Source organism: Magnolia sinica, chromosome 1 (assembly GCF_029962835.1).
Source record: "Magnolia sinica isolate HGM2019 chromosome 1, MsV1, whole genome shotgun sequence".
Lineage (NCBI taxonomy): Eukaryota > Viridiplantae > Streptophyta > Magnoliopsida > Magnoliales > Magnoliaceae > Magnolia > Magnolia sinica.
This window is the reverse complement of record NC_080573.1, coordinates 127,198,161-127,220,619: the sequence shown is the minus strand read 5'-3', so window position 1 is coordinate 127,220,619 and position 22,459 is coordinate 127,198,161. Positions and strand designations below refer to the sequence as shown.

Genomic DNA, 22,459 nt, shown 5'->3' with positions numbered 1-22,459 from the left:
TAAATGGATTAATTCGCCATACTCTAACAGTTCGAGCTTTTAGAGCAAGTGGTTAATTGTCCTACATCAGCTTTTCAGCAGAAATGGTTGTGATAAATATACTTTCGGAGTGTTTCACACTTCAACACTTTTAGGACCGTTACAGTTTTTTCATGTGCGCAGCTACAATACTTTTCTAATTGTTAAGCCCACAAACCTGTAGAAGTCAGCTACTGCACATGCCACCACAAGTGCCAGCATGGCAGACAGGTGCGATATCTAAGCCATCCATCAGAAGGGTACTACTATGCAGATCCGAAAAATCAGGTCAGTCCACTAGTTAGGTGGAACATAATTAAGGGAACGAATGTATGATTGTGAACAAAAAAAATCAACTCAAGTTTTCTAACCTGTCAACTTATTTCTAATATCAGGGCACACCTACTGAATAGATCACCTTTATCTTTTAGCAGTAACGTCCACCTGATTGATGGATTGGATATTTCACCTGTCCGCCATGTTGGCACCTGGTAGCAGGTGCATTAGCTGACTTGTACAACTCTGGGTTTAGCAAAGCTCTTTTCCTAAGACCATCATAGTGTGGTATTTCATTGTCTTTTGAGGCCGCAACCTAGCTTACCTGATTAGGGATATGGGTCACACAACATCAAGGTCATGGGTAGGATCCTAGCCTAACCAGTTCAGAGTGACGAGGTGCGTAATATTCGGGTCACAACGATCTTTATGATCATACAAGGATTCAAGCACAACAGCCACAACATTAGGGTTACATGTTCCTAGCGTACCTTGTCAAATTCCTTTTTACACACACTCAGCAGAGGGAGGGTATTTTAGATATTTCAATTACCCTGCACCACTGGGAATTGACCAGTCAACATAAGTATCTTCCAAGTTCCTAACAGAGTAAAATAAATAAAAAGATCTAGCAACTTGACCTCATTACAAATAGATGAAAATTGGAAATGTTGACAATGATTAACGATCTGTGATAAATAATCATTGATCATTAACATTTACCAAATTCCCTGTTAGACATAATTATTTTTTTTTTTTTAAAAAAACTTCCTTCCCAAGGCAGACAATTGCCAACAAAGGAAAGAGGAAGAAAGAAATAACATACTATCAGGAATCTAGAGACAGCTTTTCAAGTTCTCTGATTCCATGACTGGAAGCTTTCTTCAACTCCAGAGCTGTTTTATAAGGTGGGGCGATTGGGGGCTGTACTGGATCCAAGCTCTGGTAAGAAGTGCCTTCCGCAACAGCAGGAAGGGGATATGAACGGTCCGAATCATAGCCACTGAGGTCTCCACAAGCCAAAAATGGAATGTAAACCTTATTTGGCCCTTCTAGCCACCCGCTACTGCAATCTGCAATGGAAATTTATCAAAATCCATGCTGTCATAGAACATGATGAATTAGTAGTTACTAATTGCTTGGCCACCTAAGATGAAACTCTTACAAAATAGATTTAAGAAATTGGTCCAAAACTCCAGCTGAGTGAAGGCGAGTGTCTGGATTTTGTGAAACAGATGAGTGTTCTTTACAGATTACCTTCACCAACCAGATTCAGAACTAAAACAAGAAAAGCCTCTAAATGGCAGGGATAAATAATCTTTATGTAGAATACTTTGATTCTATGATATGACTTGGAATAGAACATATTTGCTAGTGTCAGCCACGGATTCAAGGTGTCAAACATGACAACCCCAGCATAACCATCATGCTTACACATCCCAGCAGGTTATGACATGGGGAACGATCCAGAGGGTGACATTGCTATTGATGAACCTCATATCGCTCATCGATATCCTGTGCTGATAGGATTGGGGAGGGTGACATTGCTATTGATGAACCTCATATAGCTGATCAATATCTTGTGCTGATAGGATTGGGGCCTCAGTACTTCCCAACACATGCTAAAAATAGCAAAGATAGCCCCCCTACAACTGTCTCTCATTGACATTGACGAGAGATAACAGAACTTTGCCCAGTGTCTAGTGCAGGACCATTCCCTAAAATACATTGAAGGTACTTTTAGAAGTTTCAAAACTATAGGGGAATTTAGAACCTTAATGAACTAAAATATACATACAAGTGCGCATGAAATTACAAGGGCGCCATTGATAATTTCAAATCATATTAGACCACTTCCACTCTCTACGGGTATCTCTATCATCTCCAGTACCAAGGAGGATTTTGTCAGCTATTCTCCATTTTATAGTAGGAAGGGCTTCATAATCTACCAAAAGTACAAAGAAATTGTACTTTAGGGCCTGTTTGGATAGTGTGAAAACAAGAGGGGGAAATGGACTCCCTAGGTGAAACTGAATCATGGATTCCCTAGGTAAAACTATTTCCCTTCCACCTTCCATTTCATCTGTTTGGATTGGCATGCAAAAGTGTGGAATCCGACCCAATATTATACAAGTGCTGCAAAACAATCATGTTTATACATATGTACCCATACTATGTTACTCAGAAAAAAATCATGTCTTACACCATCCAATTGATTCATCTGATGCACCTCATCAGGACAAAAGATTTATTCCAAAATTACAGTATTTCAGAACTCAGGAGGGCCATACCACATGAATTAAGAGTTTTTATAATTTTATGGAGTGCCCATGTGAGCATTGAATCAGCCTGATTTTTTAGATCAAGACCAAACAAGGGGTGGTGTACCTGATGGATGGGGTAGATTCCATGCACGTTAAGTCATTTTCCCATGCTAAAGAAAGTAATCCTGGTTGATACCTAGTTAAGGTATGCAAGCATTTTCCTTTTTACAGGTGGAAAGGGAAACACATTTACTTGGTGGTTTGCATTCCCAATCAGGTGTAATCATCCAATCAGGGAAAACTCCTTAATTTTCATCAGTGCAAACCCTTTTCATCCTATCCAAACAGGCACCTAAAGGCCAAGAAAGACGTAAAGCCAGAAGATGGGCCAGTAGCCTAATCTACACTTAAAAACTTGGACTTGACTCAGAAATCGGTTTTTCAATTTTGACTCATCCGAGTAAGTGAGAAACTTGCCGAGATTATAAAAAGAGATCAACTCAATTGTCACCTCAGTCGGTTAATGTTTCCATTAGAAAAGGAAAAATGAGTTTGGGGCAGTACATGGAGTGAGGCCAAACCGAGAATACTTGGTTTGCAGAAATTGAATTTGAGGCCAAACTGAGAATTCTTGGTTTGCAGAAATTGAATTTGCGGCCAATATTTCCAAGTCAACTAGTTTGTGAACATCAAGGCCAATAAACTTCAACCTAATGTGATTGAAAGATGTCTGATAAGTTGGATTCAGATATGATCTGAGATTATTGGTTTACCTAGATCATCTTCTCCGGAAGGACTGCCCACCTTTTCCAGGAGGCGATGTAAATCTTTCTCGTTGAATCCTTCGGGAGGCGAATAGTTCTCACAAACTGCAAATGCTTCTGTATCACAAACGATAAAATAAGCTGATTTAAGCCATGTGGTCAAACCATATACCACTTCTTATAGCAAATATTAGAAACTTGATGATTGATTTGGAACTCAAAATCCCCAACTAAAAAATTCACCATCCCATCATTTATAGAATGAGCAAGTTTTTCATTGACTTGGCCAATTCAAACTTGGATATCAGAAGATTGCTTTCCAATTATTTAACACTGGATATTGTCAAAGAGTTTCAACAGAATGAGGCATTATATGATCCCTGACACCAGTATACTCTACTATCCTCGGGCCCCCAGTTTATAGAACCCATGGTTTTGGTGATCCAAGCCATACCATCTAATGGACCCACCATGGATTGACCATGCCCCATTGAACCCCCTAGATTAGGACCCACCATGGATTGACCATGCCCCATTGAACCCCCTAGATTAGAAGATCCTAGCCATCCAATCTTTGGCATTGTTTTCACTTGAATTTTTTCTTGAATGTCGACAGTTGCTGTAATCTTTCTTACCTGTCGATTAGCAGCTAGAGATTGAGGGGTTAGGAATGTCCCATTGGGGAGATTAATTAAGCATGGAGCACACATGGTGGAACCTGTCAAATCAGCAATCCTGGACCATGGGCCATGCTAATAGGAACTGAGACCCTGAGGATGTATAGTATGCATATCCTCCAGTCAATGATCATATAATGCCAGCAAGGGAAATTGGTTGATAAAAGCTACCAGAAGAAGAAAACATAAGCAAAAGAAGACAGCTACTCACCTATGCTGGAGTTGCGGCTGCTCTTTGGTTTTGCAAAAGTCACAACAGGGAAAAATAGTTTCAGCTGCAAAGAAAAAGAAAGGTGATTCCCTGGGAGAGTGTCAAATCATCCAGTAAAAAGTGAAGTTAACAAAGGCATGAAATAAAAAGACTGAAAATGCAACATAAATAACCAGCTAAAAATCGCCAGTGTAACCTCATTATTATGTAAAATGAAGAAAATCTAGAGCCCAGAGTCCAGATTCCAACTGAAGCCACAGAAGGACAGGAACTGAGACATAATTCATGCCACAGTCAGAGCAAGATGAGCAATCACAAAATCAAGGACAGATCACCTAAAACTGGTTGTAGATTAACTTCACATACAACTCATTTTTACAACTATCTGCACTTGAAAATATGTGATTTTTCATGGGCAAAATCGGAAACCAAGATTCTGAAGGGCATAAAAACATGGTTTGTAGCAAACAACCGGTTGTAGGTGATCATTCTACAAATCGTATATCCTCACAGAACCATTGAAGGTTTGTTAGCTAATGAGCAGGAGAAGAAAGTTTAAATTTTGTATGATATTCCTTCAATGTTTTTAGCATGCAACCAATCCAATTGATGACAAGTCTAATGAAGTCCCCTGCCCTCAGAGACTCATGTTCTCAACAGAAGAAGATAGCGTTGCGCCCCATACAGCTTTATTGGATTCTTCCACATGTTGGCCCATCATCACTAAAGATCTCGTTCTTACAATTTCCAGCTTCTTCAAAGACTGTAAGCTCATAATGGAACTTCTCAAACATCATTTGTCACTTTTGGTTGCAGCTGAAGATTCTATACATTTATAAAATATGGTTTTGTCATTCTTTGCAGTGCAAGACACTTGCTAGTGTTCATATTCACCCCAAATTTTCAAAGAATAGATCTACATCCATGTAGATGGGCTAGTTTGGTCGGATACCTCAGATGGAATCTTACCAAACCAGGTGAGCCCCACCTTCGCCAGTTCATCAGTCCCCTGTTGTTTTGCACATTTCTTCCTTCAAAAAGCTAACAATAGGATTTCTAAGCTTCAGCTTCATAGATATTCCGATGTCAGTGCTTTCCGGGATGCTGTTAGCCTTTTGACAGGAGAACCCTGCAAAATGGCAGGGGAGTGTGTTAAGCTGGAGAAGATGGGACCCACATGAGCTGGGGAAGGTTCCTTGACCCTACAGCAAGGATTTTAATTTCTAATTAACTCTGAAAGATAGCCAACATTGAGAAGCAGAATCAGAATGGGCAAAATGGGCTTTGGAGAGGTAACAACAAATCTTGAACTAGTAAGCGAGCATTGAGCAAAATAAATCCTCTATTTAATCCACACAAAGACTCTAGTCTCGTGAATGAAATTCCTAACTCATTGAATTGTATGTTTAGGGCAAAAGAAAATGAGAAAAATATCTTACTTGGCAGTAGAGGAGGCTTGTATCTTTACCCCGAAAAATCTTTGCAATAAATTTACCACCCACTCGAAGTACATGAGTAACAATAGTTAGAGCCTGCATGCAACTCAACCATCAGCTATGTGATAAATATCATACAATCTACACAATCAATCTTGCATCTAAGCGATCACTCATAAATGCACATATTTAGATTGCAAGCAACAATTAGAAATGTCCTTGCGGCTGGCTGAGGATCCAAAGCTTTTCTAGGTCCACATGTATCTCCACATGAAACCAAATGTGCCAAACAGGTGTTTGTGTGGGACATCTAGGTTATGCATCAGGTGTGCCCAACACATAGCTGACCTGATCTATCAGGTAGTCAACTCATCAAGTAGGGCACACATATAAGAAATCAACCGACTTTTTTTAAGGTTTTCCAAAGATCCACATTGAACATACACATGTGGCTGACTTGATAAGCAGATGCGAATCTGATGTTTGGGCCAGGTCATTTACATTATGGGCCCCACCTGATGCGTGGCTCAGATGTCAAATACAAGGTCGGCACCACATGTGGGCCTAGCAAAACTCTAGGATCAAATAGCAAGTGCCGTGGGTAAAGTAGAAGTCAGAGTTCCAACATTATTGTAATATTTTACTTTTCATACTTGAATTTATAGCTTAAGATAATTTTAGATGCAGGAGACAATTCAGCAACCAAAGGGTGTATTTGTGGTTCAGATTTGCTGCAAAAAGATGCAAGATGTAGGAATTGGTGAAGGAGAAGCAGCAAAAAGTACAGAATAAGCTACTTTAAGACTCCAAGCATCCAGTAGTGATGAGATTCTAAACCGATCCCAAAGTAAAAAATAGAAGGAAAAAAAAAAAGGGTGAGATTCTGAAGCTCAAGTAGAGCAACCCTAAGTAGTTTTGTGCAATCTTATAAGCATCATATTCACATCCCGTGCAACGCCAAAAGAAACTGTCAAAATGTGCAGTATTCTTTTCACGGGGAGAGAGAGAGAGAGAGAGAGAGAGAGAGAGAGAGAGAGAGAGCTTCAAACTCTTCGCATTCCCTCGCTCCAATGCGACTAAAAGCTATAAATTTATTTTAAAAAAGAAAAGTTACTAAAGGCTAACACATTCTTCATTCCATAATATCTGGTTAATGAAAGTTTGGCACTGAAGTTATATAACAATAACAAAAAGGTTTTAGACTCACCGCTAGTATAAGCTGTGACTGAACAAATTCATCCATGTCATGAAGTCCAGTAACTGCATTCAGCAAGCAGTAACTTTACTTAAAATCATGCATTAATACCATTGGCAACAGCAACAAAATAACATGCAAAGCTAAGCCAAATGTAAACAGCAACTCTTTCTAACCGTCAGGTGCGCCATCACAGACAACCAAGTCAGCTTTGCAACCATCAAAATGTTTGATGACCTGAAAAGACATGTAATATCAAGTAAATGATTCTGGTTCGACATTTCTAGTCATGATTATTGTATCACTTCACTGGAAAAGCCCGTTAAAACTGGCATGCTAAAATAAATAGTGGGGCAGAACTAAAAAGTCTTTATCTTGCAACATCAAACCCTTTTTTTTTGTCGTTTTGAAAGATAAGTGACTTTATTAAAGGGCAGAAAAACTGCCGAAAGGAGCAAAAGCCCTACAAAGGGAAAAGAGGGAACGAAAGAGAAGAAAGGGGAAAAAAAAAAAAAAGGAAAAAGAAAAAAAATAAAAACGTTGCATTCCTAGCCACATCCCAGAAAGGCACCCAACTGATGGTGCCCAATCCTTGAATAGAACGAGAACCTTAGAAAAGATAGCTGTGGAGGAGAGGCTCCGGTTCCTAAAAACACGATTATTTCTCTCCGCCCAAACTGCCCAAAGCACTGCTAACAGGATACACCGCCATTTTCTCTTGCCTAACATTCCACCAGGCTCCGCATGCCAAGAGCAGAATAGTTGATCAAGGGAGGATGGCACCTTGAGGACTAAAACAAACCAAATGGGTGCAAATACAAACCCAACTCAAGATAAAGAAGATCACGGCAATCCTATTAAGGGGAAAAAAGAAAGAAAGAAAGAAATAAACAAACAAACAAACTGTACATTGCGGCCATCATGAGCCTGGAATTTTTTTATAGAGGAAATAAAATTTTATTGGGAAGCCTACAAGCAGGAAAAGAATACATCCTCCGCCTTGAAGTTGTTCCGAAAACAACGGCTATTCCGCTCAAACCAAATGGCCCACAATACGGCCGAGAGAACGAGGAACCAAATCGATTTGAGATGCTTAACCATACACCCACCATACCATGCCCAAAGAATCTTGGAAGAGGAACCAGGCATGACCCATGACATGAACCTGGATATGCAATTAAAATATTGTAAGATATGAGACCCATGTAGTTGTGGTTTTCATTTGGTTAATGGGTTGGAACAAGGTACTCATGATTGATTATCTTCACAAGAGAGGGTTAATTCTAGTCAACGATTGCTTTCTTTATTGGAAGGTTAACAAATTAGTAGACCACCACGTCATGCATAGTTAGTTTTCAAGGGAGGTTTGGGTTAAATTCTTTTTGATGTTTGGAATCTTGTGGATCAAAATGTTTTCGTGGCCCATTGCTTCTCGATGAGTGGTAACACTGGTGTGGTCCCCTCCTTGCCAACTTTTCCTACTAGAAGAGGAGATTGTGGATATGGTCTCTTTACTTAATGACATTAAGCTTTGCCATCCAATTCATGGCGAAAAAGACAAGATGTGTTGGCATTTGGATAGCTCCGGTTGCCTTACAGTTTGCTCATTCTATAAGATGCTTCATTCCTCAACAATCGCACTATGAGATAAAGGGATTAATTCACCATGCTCTATCAGTTCGAGCTTTTAGAGCAAGTGGTTAATTGTCCTGCATCAAAAAGCGTGTGGCAGTTATGTCGATTTGGGAGGAAAGAAATGGGAGATGCTTTCAAAATGTGAGGCATTCTCCAGAGTGGATTATTCTTAGTGGGAGGAGCCTGGTTGTTGAACGGGCTTCTTCTTTGGGAGGGGAAAACATGTATCCTTTCTTTTTTATAGATAGTGGGTGGTTATTTGCCTCATGTTCTTTGTATTCTTTGCATCGCTGCAGCGCCTTGTTAATATATACCGTTTGTCATCTTTCAAACAAACCAAAAAAAAAATAAATCTTTTGGGTGTTGCCAAATTCCATTTTCAACTTCTTTCAGGCTTGGCACGGCGGAGGGGTCGGGAAAGTTAGAAGCCGCGTTTGGAGATTGGCTTTGCTCACAGGTCTGTGGGTGATTTGGCAGGAAAGGAATAATCAGTGAGTCAACAATATTTTGGGCTGCCCTTTGGGAGTCTTCCGCAAGGCAAAATGCTCTATTATGGAGTGGGTAGCAGTCTGCCACTAGCCGCAAGAGTGCTCTCTTTCTTCTCCTGTTTGGGATGCTTTGTAATTTCTTGTTTTTTCTTTGTGGCTGGTGGCCTTGGGTCCTGTAAATGTCTGTATATTGCTGTTCTGTTTTGTTTGGTCCTTTTGTCCTTCTAATAAATTCAGCATCTTCCAAAAAAAAAAAAAAAAAACTCAAATAGTCCAATCAAAAAGCTAAGAAGAGCTCGTTATCTGGACCCCTATACATGGAATCAGTGGAGCCATTTGCATTATTACTCTGCCTGGTGGCAGTAAACCAGCTGATCCCCAGCCCAGGTAAAGAAGGGTATGTCAAGTTAGCAACCAGTCATTGAACTTTTGCTAAGCTGCCATGAGAATTGTCGTTTCGATGGCAAAACTAGATTCATAAAGCCTACCTCAAATAGATGGGACGAGGCTATGATGACCATGACAATGATAATGATGCTTTATATTAACCAATGTGCAACCTTTTTTTTTTTTTTTAATTTGAAAAAGTTTAGCCCATGTGCAACCTTACAAACAAGAATCAAGAAGGCAAGAACCAGTTTGGACAAGAAACAAGACCTGGATCTTAAACTACTACAAGTTCTTTAGCACCCAACCATTAATAAAGTAACAGATTATAGACAGCATTATCCAAGAACATAATGTATTTATGTAACTGCAGGTGGAATGATAAGAAATATGCCCGCATTTTTACCACTTCAGCTGTTCGAGCATTCGTGATATCTCCCTGCACTTGAATAACACCATCTATAGGAGCCATTGGCTGCAAGTCAATTGCAACAATCAGAGGAAGATCGCCATCCCTGTGCAACAGTACAAAGTTAGGTAATTATGGTATTGCCAGCAAGCAACAGAATGATTTAACTTGGCTGGGACCCCACCTTGCCTCAGGTGTAATTTTGGCTGGAAGATATAATTTTCGGCTCAACACCTACAGGTCAGATACTTGAAATCAGCTACATATCAACATTATACCACTATTTCTTTAATCAACACAGACATCAATTACTTTTAAAATGTCTAATTTCAACAGGATGTGGAAATTTCACATTTTAGGCTGTTTGGATTCGTGGAATCATGTTTTCAGATGTGGAACAGAAATTGATTCACTCAGATGTGACGTTTCACCTGTTTGCAAAAACATTTTTAGCTGTGGAAATTGTTTCCACTTCCACAGTTTTCCTTGAACAAGGATGATTTCCATTTCCAAAAAAAAAAGGATAAGACAGGAAAATAAATAAATATTACATGGAGATTTCCACAGTTACCAGAGACAGCTCTTGCTTTTTTACCATTCACCTTTTGACATTTCCATTGAAATCTTGTGTCATAAAACAAAAAAGTTAACGTGGATTCCTTTCTGCACATTTAACTTTCCTCTAATGTAACATTTGGCTTTCCATATCCATGTTTTGGTATCCACCAATCCAAAACCAAAAAAAAACAGAATGTTTTGGAGATCCCTTGGATCATCCAATGGAATATAGAGTCTAGAAACAAGATGTTGTGATGGTAATCGAAACAAACAATTTTGTGCCAAACCTGTCTAAAAATCTGAATCATTTCTTTCAAGTGTTGTTGGCTATGTGAGATCAAACCTCGTACTTAGTAATCGACAAGTCCAAAGATGGCAAACCCCCGGCCTAAGGTGGTTGGACAACCCTGTTGGTATAAAATATTCCAAACTGGGGGGTGAGATGGACCTCATATTTAGTAGGTTGAATGAACCCAGAGTGTGCAGAGAACCTTAATCTAAGGGTCGGATGAACCCCATGGTGAAGAAAATCCCAACCCAGGTGGCCCGATAACCTCATCGGCGTGGAAGTCTCAAACATAAGCCTCAAAGCAGGACACTCTCAGCCCAGAGTGTAAACCTGCAAGGTCAAGCTACAAGGTAGCAAGCCGATAGGACGAAGGCTCAAAATTGGCCTAGTCTACGGGTCAAGAAAGCAAAAGAAATACAGAAGATGAGTGGCAACTTCAGTCAAATTGGAAATGTGGGTCTAGTTTCGAGAGCTGTGGCATCAGCCCCTTTGGATTGTAAGGGTCACTGGATATGGAGAGTAGCAGCCCTACTGATTTAATGACGCATTCTAAGTCTTCAAAAGGAGGTGGATGGGTTTGCAGAGTGGAAACCCCCAGTTTGGTGGCTGGCGCAAACCCCATCGGGACAAAAGACCCCCGATTCAGTGGTCTGACAAACCCAGTCTGTACCAAAGACCCTAAAATAGAGTTGTTGGATAAAACTATTTCATGCAGAAGACTCTAATATACACTTGCTTAAGGAGTGACGATTGACAAGAGTCACTATATCCTCTATGACTCTGTCCCTATTTTGTAGCTTTTGCATCTTTGTTCTAGATTTAACAAAATTTATTCATTTTATATATATATATATATATATATAAAGTTTATAAAAAAAAAAAAAAAGTTTCAAAGGAAGAAATAAAAATGGGGAATATCAGTTTCAAAATTTACTCCTGATGTGCCCATTCTGTCGTGGGACTGATGGTTCGACATCCATACCATCAATCTGAAGGGACCCACATTGAATGAAGATTCCAGATCAGAAGATCCTAGTGTACGATCCATGACCTTTCCAAATAGTTCCTGTATTTTCCTAAACTGTCTATATGCCACTGGCCAAAGATTTGGTTGTTGCTGTCTGAGAGATCTTGGGGCATCCCCATCCACTGTAACCCCCCGTGCGGAAGGGGCACGTCAGGAGTCAGGACATTATTCACTTCCTGCTGCATCAAGACCCGATAACTCTTTGGTAGAAATCGTTCAGTGGTCCGATACCTGCTATGAACAGTTTAGCTGAACTGCAGGGGTTCAAATAAAATGAAAGGAAGCATATATACTTCCAATATTCCAAACTGACAAGATTCTATTTACAGGCACTGGCAAGTATGGTATCTTGTTACAGAAAGGAATTGCAAGTTGTAATCAACAGGAACATGGAGTTAGATAAGCAGAATTATACAAGAATCTACTCCACATTCTTCTAATCTCAAAAGCTAACCAAATAGAACAAATAACTGGACTCATAAAAAAAGTTGGGATCAAGATGCAGGTAGTTTAATCATGATGACATGTATGAAATATAGTGAATCAAATAATCTCCAAAGGGACAATATAGCTAGTTGCTCCTTGCTTAAAGGTACCTGGCTCCAGCTGCCGGGAGCTGCACAAAGATCAACTACACGCTTCACTCCTGCACATCAAGATTCCTTGAGACTTAAATACCGATATACTGGCGGCAAGCTAAAGAATATCTACAATGAACAACAAAGCCAAAGGAAGAATAACAGATGTCGTTATGCATAAAGTCAAAGCTTGAAAATTTGAGTGAATTACAGAAAAGAAAGAGACTTCTCTGGAAAAAGGAAATGGCAAGATACAATCCTTCCATTAAGAAAACAACCAGTGCACCAAGTTCAGCCTCTCACTGATACCATAGTGATCTGAACTTAATTGTCTATGGATTACCCACCGAAGCAAGCAAACTCAGGAAGCATTTGAATGTACTGCCAAATCATGGCTAGTAGCAGGGTTTTCAAGCACCTTTAACATGTTGGTGTTTGGCACATCACTCGAAACACAACCTGCATTAGGTAGGCTAGTGTTCTCCCACTTCTTCCAACCCAGATCTTGGTTGAGATGAGAATGGGAAGGTTGGTTCTTATTTCAACCATGATTTAATCTGAGCGCAATAAGTGGTCCGTGGCAACCGTGAACAAAATGCTTCCACTGTTCTTAATATCCTATAATTTACAGTTCAAGTCTTGCAATTCAATCGGGATCCCATGGGAATCCTATTTGGCATTGCCATGCACATGGAGTATGATTAAGGGCCTGTTTGGATGTTCCCTCAAATGTGGATCGAATTAAAGGCGCATCCCGCCATTTGCCTTTTAGGGGAGTGCGGTTGTTTGACAGATCCGGAATGTGCTAAAAGCTGCCATCCTCAAAGGAGGACCAAAAACCCGTCATTGTCATCACAGTCTCATTGGGCAAACAACAGGCTATCCTGACAGCATGTTACATATTGGAGAAAGACAGAAGATGAAATAACATATTGAGAGAGTTGACTTCTCTATCATGTTCAGTGGGTTTGTGAGGACGATGCATATAGTTTCTTGCTAGATAGGAAATCCCATTTATAAACATACAAATTTCAAAATGCAATGTATGATCCATGTGGTTTCTTGCTATATATGAAATCCCATTTATAAACATACAAATTTTAAAATACAATGTTGGAAGTTGAATGTTCCAGTGTAATGATTCTGATGATGCCTGCCTGTATTTAGAGGTGGGCCATCTTGATCGATCCAGACTGTTCCCCACCTGGACAGCCCTGCATTGGATTGCCAAGGCTCACAGGCCGAGGTGACCCCACAATCCTAACGGTCTGATCAATGAATTTTCTTGGACACTCTACATGCATACTCGCTAATACCCTTCTCATATCATCAATTTGCAGGCTCTTAACCACGGTTGGGAACCATCTGATTGGGAAAAAGCAACCGGATGATCCAGATTGATCGAGACAGACTCCACCTATCCAACACAGGCACTCCCCCACATCAGATTATTGTATCCCTTATCCAGAAATGGTTAATTCAAATCCCTCCCTCACTCTTAAATTTCACGGTATGTTTGGACAATCTGTAATACATAATTCCGATTAACTAAAATCAGATGAACTTATTTTTAAGTGGCACCCAAACAGTTCCTCTTTATTCCAACCCGAGAGAGAGAGAGAGAGAGAAGGGGGGACCATGGAAGATGTTGAACTCTTCGTCGATTTGAAGGAGTTTGAAGGCACTCCGAGCGCGCCATCCTTCTTCTTTTGCTTTCCTGTAATATATATCCTAAAATGATTTTTCAAAAAAATATTTAAAAATCTGTGTAAGAAAAAGAAAAAGAAAATAAAAGAAAAAAATCGGAAACAAAAGCACCGATTTGAGAAAGAAGGGAAGTGAGTTTGGGAAGAGTACCCTCTTATCTCTGGAAGCCTTTCCCATCAGCTCTCTCCTGCGGCCGCGGGAAGATAAAAAGCTAGCAACAGAAGCTGAGGATACACAAACCACCCTCAGCACCTAGGTCTTGAGTTTGTAGGAGGGATGCGCCGTTGCTAAGCAGACGGGTCAGGTCGGGTCCGGGCGAGTCGACTCGCAGAGCCGGGCCACTCAAGTGAACCGGTTGGGATTAGGTTGAAGAAGAGGTTTGCTGCAACACGTCTCCATGTATTTCTAGTGTGGGCATGTTTGAATAATCCAAGCTGATTTTATGATGGATCTGATAGTGGACGGCAATGATTTGATATCGACTGATTTGGAGGAATTTCTTAATTAGGGGCACAGATGGATTTAGTCAATCTGATCAGACCCCACCATAAATGGATCTGAGTCCAAAATGTAGACCATGCGAATAGGTGAGCCCATATCACGGATGGTTTAAATATCTTGGGCTGGAACAACCCAGTAACACATGGTCACTATTTTACTACAATGAAATTATAAATAATTACTAACTAAACAAGAGAATAAATACATTGATTGGCGGATCAATCCATCACTAGATCTATTTTCAAATCCAGTATAAGAGGGACTTACTTTAAGAGCAAATAATAAAAGCGAGTCCATTGTGATAAAGAAGAATCCAGCCTCTTTTATTCGGTGCTCTAACTGTATAAATAATTTTTTAAAAGAAAATATCTAGAGAAAAAGTAAAGAGGAAGTCAATCAATGCGAAACACTAAGGCCCCATTTGTTAAATCTAAAGTCTAATGGCTGAATTTGAAATATGAAGACTGAATCTAAAACCTAATGCCTGAGCCTGAAATCTAGAGCAGCCATGTCAGTACACACACTCCATGTTAGCCACCACCACTAGGGATCGATACCAAGACCTCAAGTGTTGAAACGAGGCATCTCCACTTAGTCTACCATTCGAGCTATGGAACTGGGTGTAATTATGGTTGAAGTCTGAAAATTAAGTATTAAATTTGAAACAACCTGTTTGTTAACAAACATATGAAATGTATGAAATATGTTAATTTGACATGTATCTCCTATTTAAAAATGTTTTACATTATAAGGAAATATTTTTTTATTAATTGAGAATAAACTCATTATATTTAATTTAAATAAACTAAAATACTTAATAGAAAATTAAAATATCACGCCCTTAGTTCCTAAGAAGATTGTCACCATGTGTCGTGTAGAATTGAGCACCGTTGGCAACAAAACCTTCAAATAAGGCCCACATGAGACAATGCTGAGACAAATGGTGAGACTCGCTACCGAAGTGACATCACCAAGTTATGTGGGCCCACTATGATGATGTGGGCCCCACTATGATGTATGTGATTTATCTAGACCGTCCATCTATTTGGAGATATAATTTTAGGGCATGAGTTAAAGAATCAAGTAGATTCAAAAATTTAGTTCACCTGCCACAAAAACAGTGGGGAGATTGATGCCTACCATTGAAACCTTCCTAAGGCTTACCATGATTTTTATTTGAAATCCAACATGTTCACAAGTTTAACACATACATGAAAGAGGGAAAAAAAAAACAAATATCAACTTGATCAAAAACTTTCGTGGCCTATTTAAGTTTTTAATGGTGGGCGTCACTCTCTCCACCGTTTTCTCCAGTGAGGTCCACTGAAGCTTTGGATTTGATTCATTCTTTGAACCTTTACTTAAAATTATCTTCCCAAATGGATGGACATCATGGATACAAAACATACATCATGATGGGCCCACAAAACTTGGTGAAGTCAGCAGGGAGTCTTGCCAAACCTGTTCATCTATTTTTTGACATCATTTTAAGACATGCTACAAAAAATGAAGAGGATCCAAAAGTCAAGTGGGCCATAGGAGATGAAACAGTGGGGAGAGGAATGCCTATCGTTGAAACCTTCCTAGGCTCCACCTTGCTGTTTATATATCATCTAAACCATTTATAAGGTCATTTTCATTCAAATAAAGTGAAAGCACCAAAAAAATAGATCGTTACAAAACTTTTATCACCATATAAATATTTCAATAGTGATCACTAAATCTCCACTGTTTCCTCTCGTGTGGCGGACTTGAGTTTTGGATCCTCCTCATTTTTGGTCTCACATCATAAAATGAGCTTAAAAAACGGATAGAGGGGTTGGATTTCTCACAAACATCTAAGTTGGCCCCACACAGAATCCTTGCCAAGGAAACCTGTCAGTATCCCATCCTTGGCTACTCCCCTGGCACCAGCCTGTGGCAGGTGGTCGGTGCTATGTGGGCCCCACCATGATATATGTTTTTCATCCATGCTGTCCATCTATGTTTCTATATCATGTTATGGTATGAGACCAGAAAAGAGGTATATCGCAATCTCAAATCGACCACATTACAGGAAAATAGTGTTGAATGAACGTTGACCATTAAAAACTTTTTGGGGGCCATAAAAGTTTTGGATCAAGCTGATCTTTGACTTTTCCATTCATTTGGGTCTATATGACCTAATTAACGGATTGGATGTCAAATAAACAGTACATTGGGCCTTAGGAGAATTTTAATGGTGGATACCCAATCACTATTGTTTTCCTGTGGTGTGGTCCACCTGTGATTTATATTCCTCTCATTTTTTATATCAAGCCCTAAAATGATCTTTTAATATGGAAGAAACACATACATCATGGTGGGCTTAGAGAAGTGCCCCATGTTAAAAGTTGGGATGTGTATAACGCAAGGGAGAAAATCTCTCTCGCAAAGGATAATTTTGGATTAAAAAAATATTTATCACGTAGCGCATTCTTCATTCCCGGTTAAGATAGACTCCCATCACGGAAAAATTTCAACATAAAGGACTCCTATCACGGAAAATTTTCAACATAAAATCGTGAAGCGCTTTCCTTCTTATACATTAACAAACACCACTGAACATGAAACATTTTTCAAATTTTGCGTTAAGTACAAAAATTCAGCGTTAACGAACAGGCTCTAAGTATGATATTGAAACGCACTCAGGGAAAAATAATTTTTAGTTATGGAATGTTAAAATGATTAACTTATTAACTAAGTCTCATACACTTATCTACATAAAACCTTCGCTATTGTCTTAACATGTGGCTGGTTAAAGTAGGTCGCATTATATTGTTTTAGTGATATCTACATCAGTCATCAGGTGAATCATTACATTTTAATTGTAATGTATAAAAATCAACCGCATTCATGATTCAGACAGCCCATTGAAATGGAAACAATTTGAATGAGACGTTTACCCTCGAAATACTTAGAGAAGATCATTCACTCTTGATTTATTTTAGAGACCACTATGGTAATTATATAAAATGCAGGACTCAAATTTAGTTATATTTATAACTTAAGGTGCCCATGTAAAGAAAAACAGTTTAGAGAGTAGGTGTTACCTTGTACATTATTTATTTGTGATCCACATGGATCAAATAGTGTCTTGAGTTACTCATAATGCTCTCATCGTACTAAGCAAGATTCGTTGGGTGCACTAAGAATGAATGTGGTTTTTCCGTGTTGTCCATCCATTTTTCCAACTCATTTTAAGGGTTGATTCCAAAATTGTAGCATATTCCAAGCTCAAGTGAACTACACTACAAGAAACGTGGGAATATTGATTTCCGCCATTGGGCCCACAAATTTATTTGTCACCCAACCTATTCATAAGATCAGGAAGACATGAATGAAGGGAAAACACAAATATAGCTTAATCTAAAACTTTTTTTGCTCTTAAGAAATTTTATACGGTATGTAAACATTCAATTCATAATGTCCACTTGAGCTTTGGATGCGTTTCATTTTTGTACTAAAGCCCTTAAATTATCTGATAAAATAAATGGACATGGTGGATAAAATACATAAATCATGGTGGGCTCCATAGAGTTTAAAGCATATAGTGATGATTTCCTAACTTACTGTTGGGCCCCACCTAGCTTCCTAACACAGTAACTTTAAGCGAAAGACTTTAGATTTATTTAGAGGAAGATAATATCTTTGCCATTTTGACTCCTGGTGAGGAAGATAAGATTTGAAGAAAGTTAGGTAAATGAGTCAGAAATCCCTACTTCTTCCTGCAAGAAACCCTTCCCCTTCTCTTGAAATCACCAATTTCTCATTTTCCAAATCCATGTACGCCTCTCTCTGTACCGTCCATCTAGTGGGATGGACACTCGACCAGTCATAGTTCAAGAGAGCACAAAGGTGCATTTTCCCCTCTTCCCTTATCTTTGAAAAATTAGAATGTCGGCATATAAGTCATTTAGGCTGCGTTCAGATACCTATAAGTTTTTGAAATTATAAGTTACTGGTAACCTATTTACAAGTGAAAAAAAGTTACAGGTAATTCTATCTAGATGTAAGCTGTAATTTACTTATAGATAACTTACTTTTTGTATTTGGATAACCCGTAAGTTAGTTATGGTTAAGATATAGTTTATTCACATCAACTTGAGTCTAGAGTATAGATTTGTTTAAAAATCAAATCGATGCAAAAAAAAAAAAAAAAAACTTGAATAAAAGTAGGGAATTTTATTAAACCCACTTTGATGAATAGTTGGACTGATTTTTGAGGAAACCTAATCATTAGTTGGGTCTTAAAAGTGGGCCAGCGTATTAAAAAATATGTAAAAGTGGGCCCGCTTATATGTAACTTAAAAACTTCTTGAGGGCCACAAGTTTAAAATCAAATTAATATTTGTTTTTCCCTTCATCTAAGTCTTTATGTATTTAATCATGAGGTAAGACATCAATAAACATTATAATCGGTACTAAGAAGTTTTTAATCATGAACGCCTAAGATTGAGATCTGTCTCTTTTGCTCATTTTGGAATCAAGCCCTAAAATAATATAAAAAAAATTTATGAATAAAATGAATAAAACGCATGCAACATGGTAAGGCCTACAAAGCACCAACTAGTAGTGATCTAGTTATTAGCTAATGCCGCTAGTCAAACTAAAGTAGATCTATCGAGGTGTGTGAGATCCCAAATTATCAAGCCCATTGTGATGCATTTTTCTCACATCCATGTTGAAAGCTCATTTTAGGACATGATCCAAAAAATTTAAAAATAATATGAATCTAATATGACCAAAGTACAAGAAGCAATAGTAATTGATCATTAAAAACTTACCGTGGCCACAAAAGTTTTTGGATCAAGATGATATCTATTTGGTTTATTCATCCAATCCTTTGTTGCCTTAAGAGAAGTGGGATTGCATACCAAGTAAACTCTTCAAGGCTCACCATGATTTATATAGTATATCCACTCAATCCATTCATTCTACCATATAATTTTAAGTCACGATCCCAAAAATAAAGAATTTTCAAAGATCAAATGAACCACGCCACATGAAACAGTGTGAATTGAACTTCAACCGTTGAAAAATTCTTAGGGCAACGTAAGTTTTGGATCAAGCCAGTATTTGATTTTTCCCTTCATCCATGTTTGTATGATCCTATGAACAGGTTGGATGACAAATAAACATCACCATGGGGCCTAGCAAGATTTCAATGGTGGAAGTCATTATTCCCACCGTTTCCTATAGTATGATCCACTTGAGCTCTTGATTTGGTCTCAACCTATTAAATGAGCAGAAAAAAATCGGATGGACGGCGTGGATAAACCACATACATTCACCATGGGCCCAACTGAGTTTACTCCGTACGATAAGAGCATACTGTAAACTCAGCACGCAGTCCGATTTCCTTGTCAATAGGTTGATGGCAAATAACTATTTCAGTGGACTCGCGATGTTTTTAATGGTAGGAATTTAGTTAAGATTGTTTCTTGTGGTGTGGCCCACTTAAGATTTGGATCAGCTTCAGTGTTGGGATCGTGAGCTTTCAATACGGATGGACGGTGTGGATGTAAGGAAAGTACATCAACGTGGGTCCCGCAGTTAGGCATCCGAAACCGCCCCTGCCAAGCAGCGCCGTTCCGCACTTGCGCGAAAGGATAAAACTGAAGGAGAGGAAAAAGAAAAAAGAAAAACGAAAAACGAATGAGGGTTTGGGCTTAACTTGCCAGAGCAGAGAGAGAGAGAGAGAGAGAGAGAGAGAGACGCTTTCAGAGCAGGTATTTCTTTTATATGTTTTTCAATCCCGGTTTTGGATTTTTTGGCATGAGTTGATTTATTTTATTTCTTTCTTTGCCCAGGTCATCAAATTCAAGGCTTGGATTGGGGTTTTGATCTCCACTGATCAAACGATCTTGCCATGGCGGCACTCAAGGACCTCCTCCCGCCTGCGAAATCAACATCATCTTCATTCTATGACCACTCAAAGGACCCATGGTTCAAAGAACGCTTCAATTCCTCTGTGTCCGATCGTTCTGTCGTCGTCAAAACCAATCCAGTCCCTCCCTATGGGAAGCGGTCAGGCTTCATCCCCCGAAAGCCTGAGGATTTTGGGGATGGCGGTGCGTTCCCTGAGATTCATGTTGCCCAGTACCCACTTGGAATGGGCAGGAAGGATGAGAAGCCCGGATCGAAAATCCTTCCCCTCACCGTTGACTCTCAAGGTAACATTGCCTTTGATGCGATCGTTAAGCAGAATGAGAATGCATCGAAGATTGTGTACTCGCAGCACAGGGACCTCATCCCGAAAATGATATCTGAAGAAGAGAGCAAATCTGAAGAGTTAGAGAAGGAGATCGAGGAGACGACCCAAAGCACAAAGGCTGCTTTGGAGAAAATTGTCAATGTCAGATTGAGTGCGGCCCAGCCGAAGAATGTTCCAACACAGTCATCAGATTCTAAGTTTATTAAGTACAAGCCTTCGCAGCAGTCGGCAGCATTCAATTCAGGTGCGAAGGAGAGGATTATACGAATGGTGGAGATGCCTGTGGATCCACTCGAGCCACCCAAGTTCAAGCACAAGCGGGTCCCAAAGGCATCTGGGTCCCCGCCCGTTCCAGTCATGCACTCTCCACCTCGTCCAGTTACTGTAAAAGATCAGCAAGACTGGAAAATCCCACCGTGCATCTCGAATTGGAAGAATCAGAAAGGTTACACTATCCCATTGGATAAGCGTCTTGCGGCAGACGGAAGGGGTCTTCAGGATGTTCAGATCAATGACAACTTTGCCAAGCTCTCAGAAGCATTGTATGTTGCAGAGCAGAAAGCTAGAGAAGCTGTTGCTATGCGGTCGAAAGTTCAGAGGGAACTGTTGTTGAAGGAAAAGGATAGGAAGGAACAAGAATTGCGGGCTCTGGCACAGAAGGCACGGTCGGAAAGAACTGGTGGTGCACCTCCTGCGGCCGTTCCTGTTCCTGCTGAGAAAAGCATGGCTGAGGGAGGTGAGATCAGAATGGAGAATGAGCGCGTGAAGGATATGCCAAGGGAGACAAAGGAGGAAAGGGAAGAGAGGTTGCAGCGTGAAAAAGTTCGTGAGGAGCGACGACGGGAGAGGGAGAGGGAGAGAAGGTTGGAGGCTAAGGATGCTGCAATGGGGAAGAAGAGCAAGATCACCAGGGATAGAGATCGTGATATTAGCGAGAAGGTTGCACTCGGGATGGCTAGTACCGGAGCAGGTCGCACGGGTGAAGTCATGTATGACCAGAGGCTATTTAACCAGGAGAAAGGAATGGAGTCTGGTTTTACTACGGACGACCAATACAATATATATGACAAGGGTCTCTTTACAGCACAATCAACGTTGTCTAGCCTGTACAGGCCTAAGAAAGATGCAGATGCCGAAATGTATGGAGGTGCGGATGAGCAGCTCGAGAAGGTTCTGAAGACAGATCGGTTCAAGCCTGACAAGGCATTTGGAGGTGCGTCTGAGAGGACAGGTCCTAGAGATAGGCCGGTTGAGTTTGACAAACACGTTGAAGAGGCTGATCCATTTGGATTGGACCTGTTCTTGACGGAGGTGAAGAAGGGGGGTAAGAAGGCGATGGAGAAAATAGGGAGTGGAGGGACTATGAAGGCAAGCGCAGGGTCTTCAATGAGAGATGGCTATGAGGGAGGAGGGTCAGGCAGAACTCGAATTGGGTTTGAAAGGGGGCACTGAAGACAGCTGAGCTGTTCATTCAGATAAAATCCTTTTCCATGCCTATCTTAGCTTGCTCTTGCTCTCCTGATGTCTGAAATCTGTTGACTAGGTTCGAGGAGGGAATTTTGCGTTTTCTTTGTAAGAGGTTGTTTTAGGGACTGGCATGCTGTTCCATGCCAGTACCTATTGCCCTCTACCAGGCAAATCAGCAAATCAATTGGCTCGATCTTCTGATGTCCAACTATGCTAAATGGACCCACCTATGTATGTTTTCTTACATTTGAAATGAACTTTGGTGTGAGTAAGAATCTGTGGAATGCTGTATTCTTACTGTATTAGCTACAATGATATATTAATGGTGGTTTCTTTA

The 22,459-nt window shown here is 39.9% G+C and overlaps 2 protein-coding genes across 4 annotated transcripts in view; one reads left to right on the top strand and one right to left on the bottom strand.

Annotated features, from left to right (window-relative positions):
* LOC131257845 (SNW/SKI-interacting protein A-like) overlaps positions 1-22,459 on the top strand; it is a 28,652-nt gene extending 6,193 nt beyond the window's left edge. Inside the window, exons 2-3 of one of the 2 annotated variants that reach the window (XM_058258763.1) lie at positions 20,128-20,170; positions 20,252-22,459. In XM_058258763.1, the coding sequence (XP_058114746.1) occupies positions 20,311-22,107 (1,797 nt within the window). In that variant the 5' untranslated portion in view covers positions 20,128-20,170; positions 20,252-20,310 and the 3' untranslated portion in view covers positions 22,108-22,459. The remainder of the gene's footprint in view (positions 1-20,127; positions 20,171-20,251) is intronic. The other variant, XM_058258770.1, reaches the window with a different exon arrangement.
* LOC131257877 (putative tRNA (cytidine(32)/guanosine(34)-2'-O)-methyltransferase) lies at positions 924-14,222 on the bottom strand. Of its 2 annotated transcripts, XM_058258804.1 has the most exons (11): positions 14,070-14,222; positions 13,850-13,943; positions 12,231-12,280; positions 9,945-9,994; positions 9,758-9,866; positions 7,018-7,078; positions 6,854-6,906; positions 5,650-5,742; positions 4,211-4,274; positions 3,332-3,439; positions 924-1,367 (listed from the first exon to the last, which is right to left on the bottom strand). In XM_058258804.1, the coding sequence occupies exons 1-11, from the start codon at positions 14,094-14,096 to the stop codon at positions 1,123-1,125; spliced, it is 954 nt and encodes a 317-aa protein (XP_058114787.1). In that variant the 5' UTR covers positions 14,097-14,222; the 3' UTR covers positions 924-1,122. The 2 variants fall into 2 exon arrangements, with proteins under 2 accessions (XP_058114787.1, XP_058114793.1); XM_058258810.1 differs by lacking the exons at positions 9,758-9,866; positions 9,945-9,994.

What these genes read in the sequence shown, in the direction of transcription:
- LOC131257877 (XM_058258804.1), bottom strand. Translation starts at nt 14,096, where the DNA reads ATGGGAAAGGCTTCCAGAGATAAGAGG. An exon ending in CTGTGATGGCGCACCTGACG is followed by an intron (nt 6,907 to 7,017) that starts GTTAGAAAGAGT and finishes TGCTGAATGCAG; the next exon opens with TTACTGGACTTCATGACATG. An exon ending in AGTCACAGCTTATACTAGCG is followed by an intron (nt 5,743 to 6,853) that starts GTGAGTCTAAAA and finishes AGTTGCATGCAG; the next exon opens with GCTCTAACTATTGTTACTCA.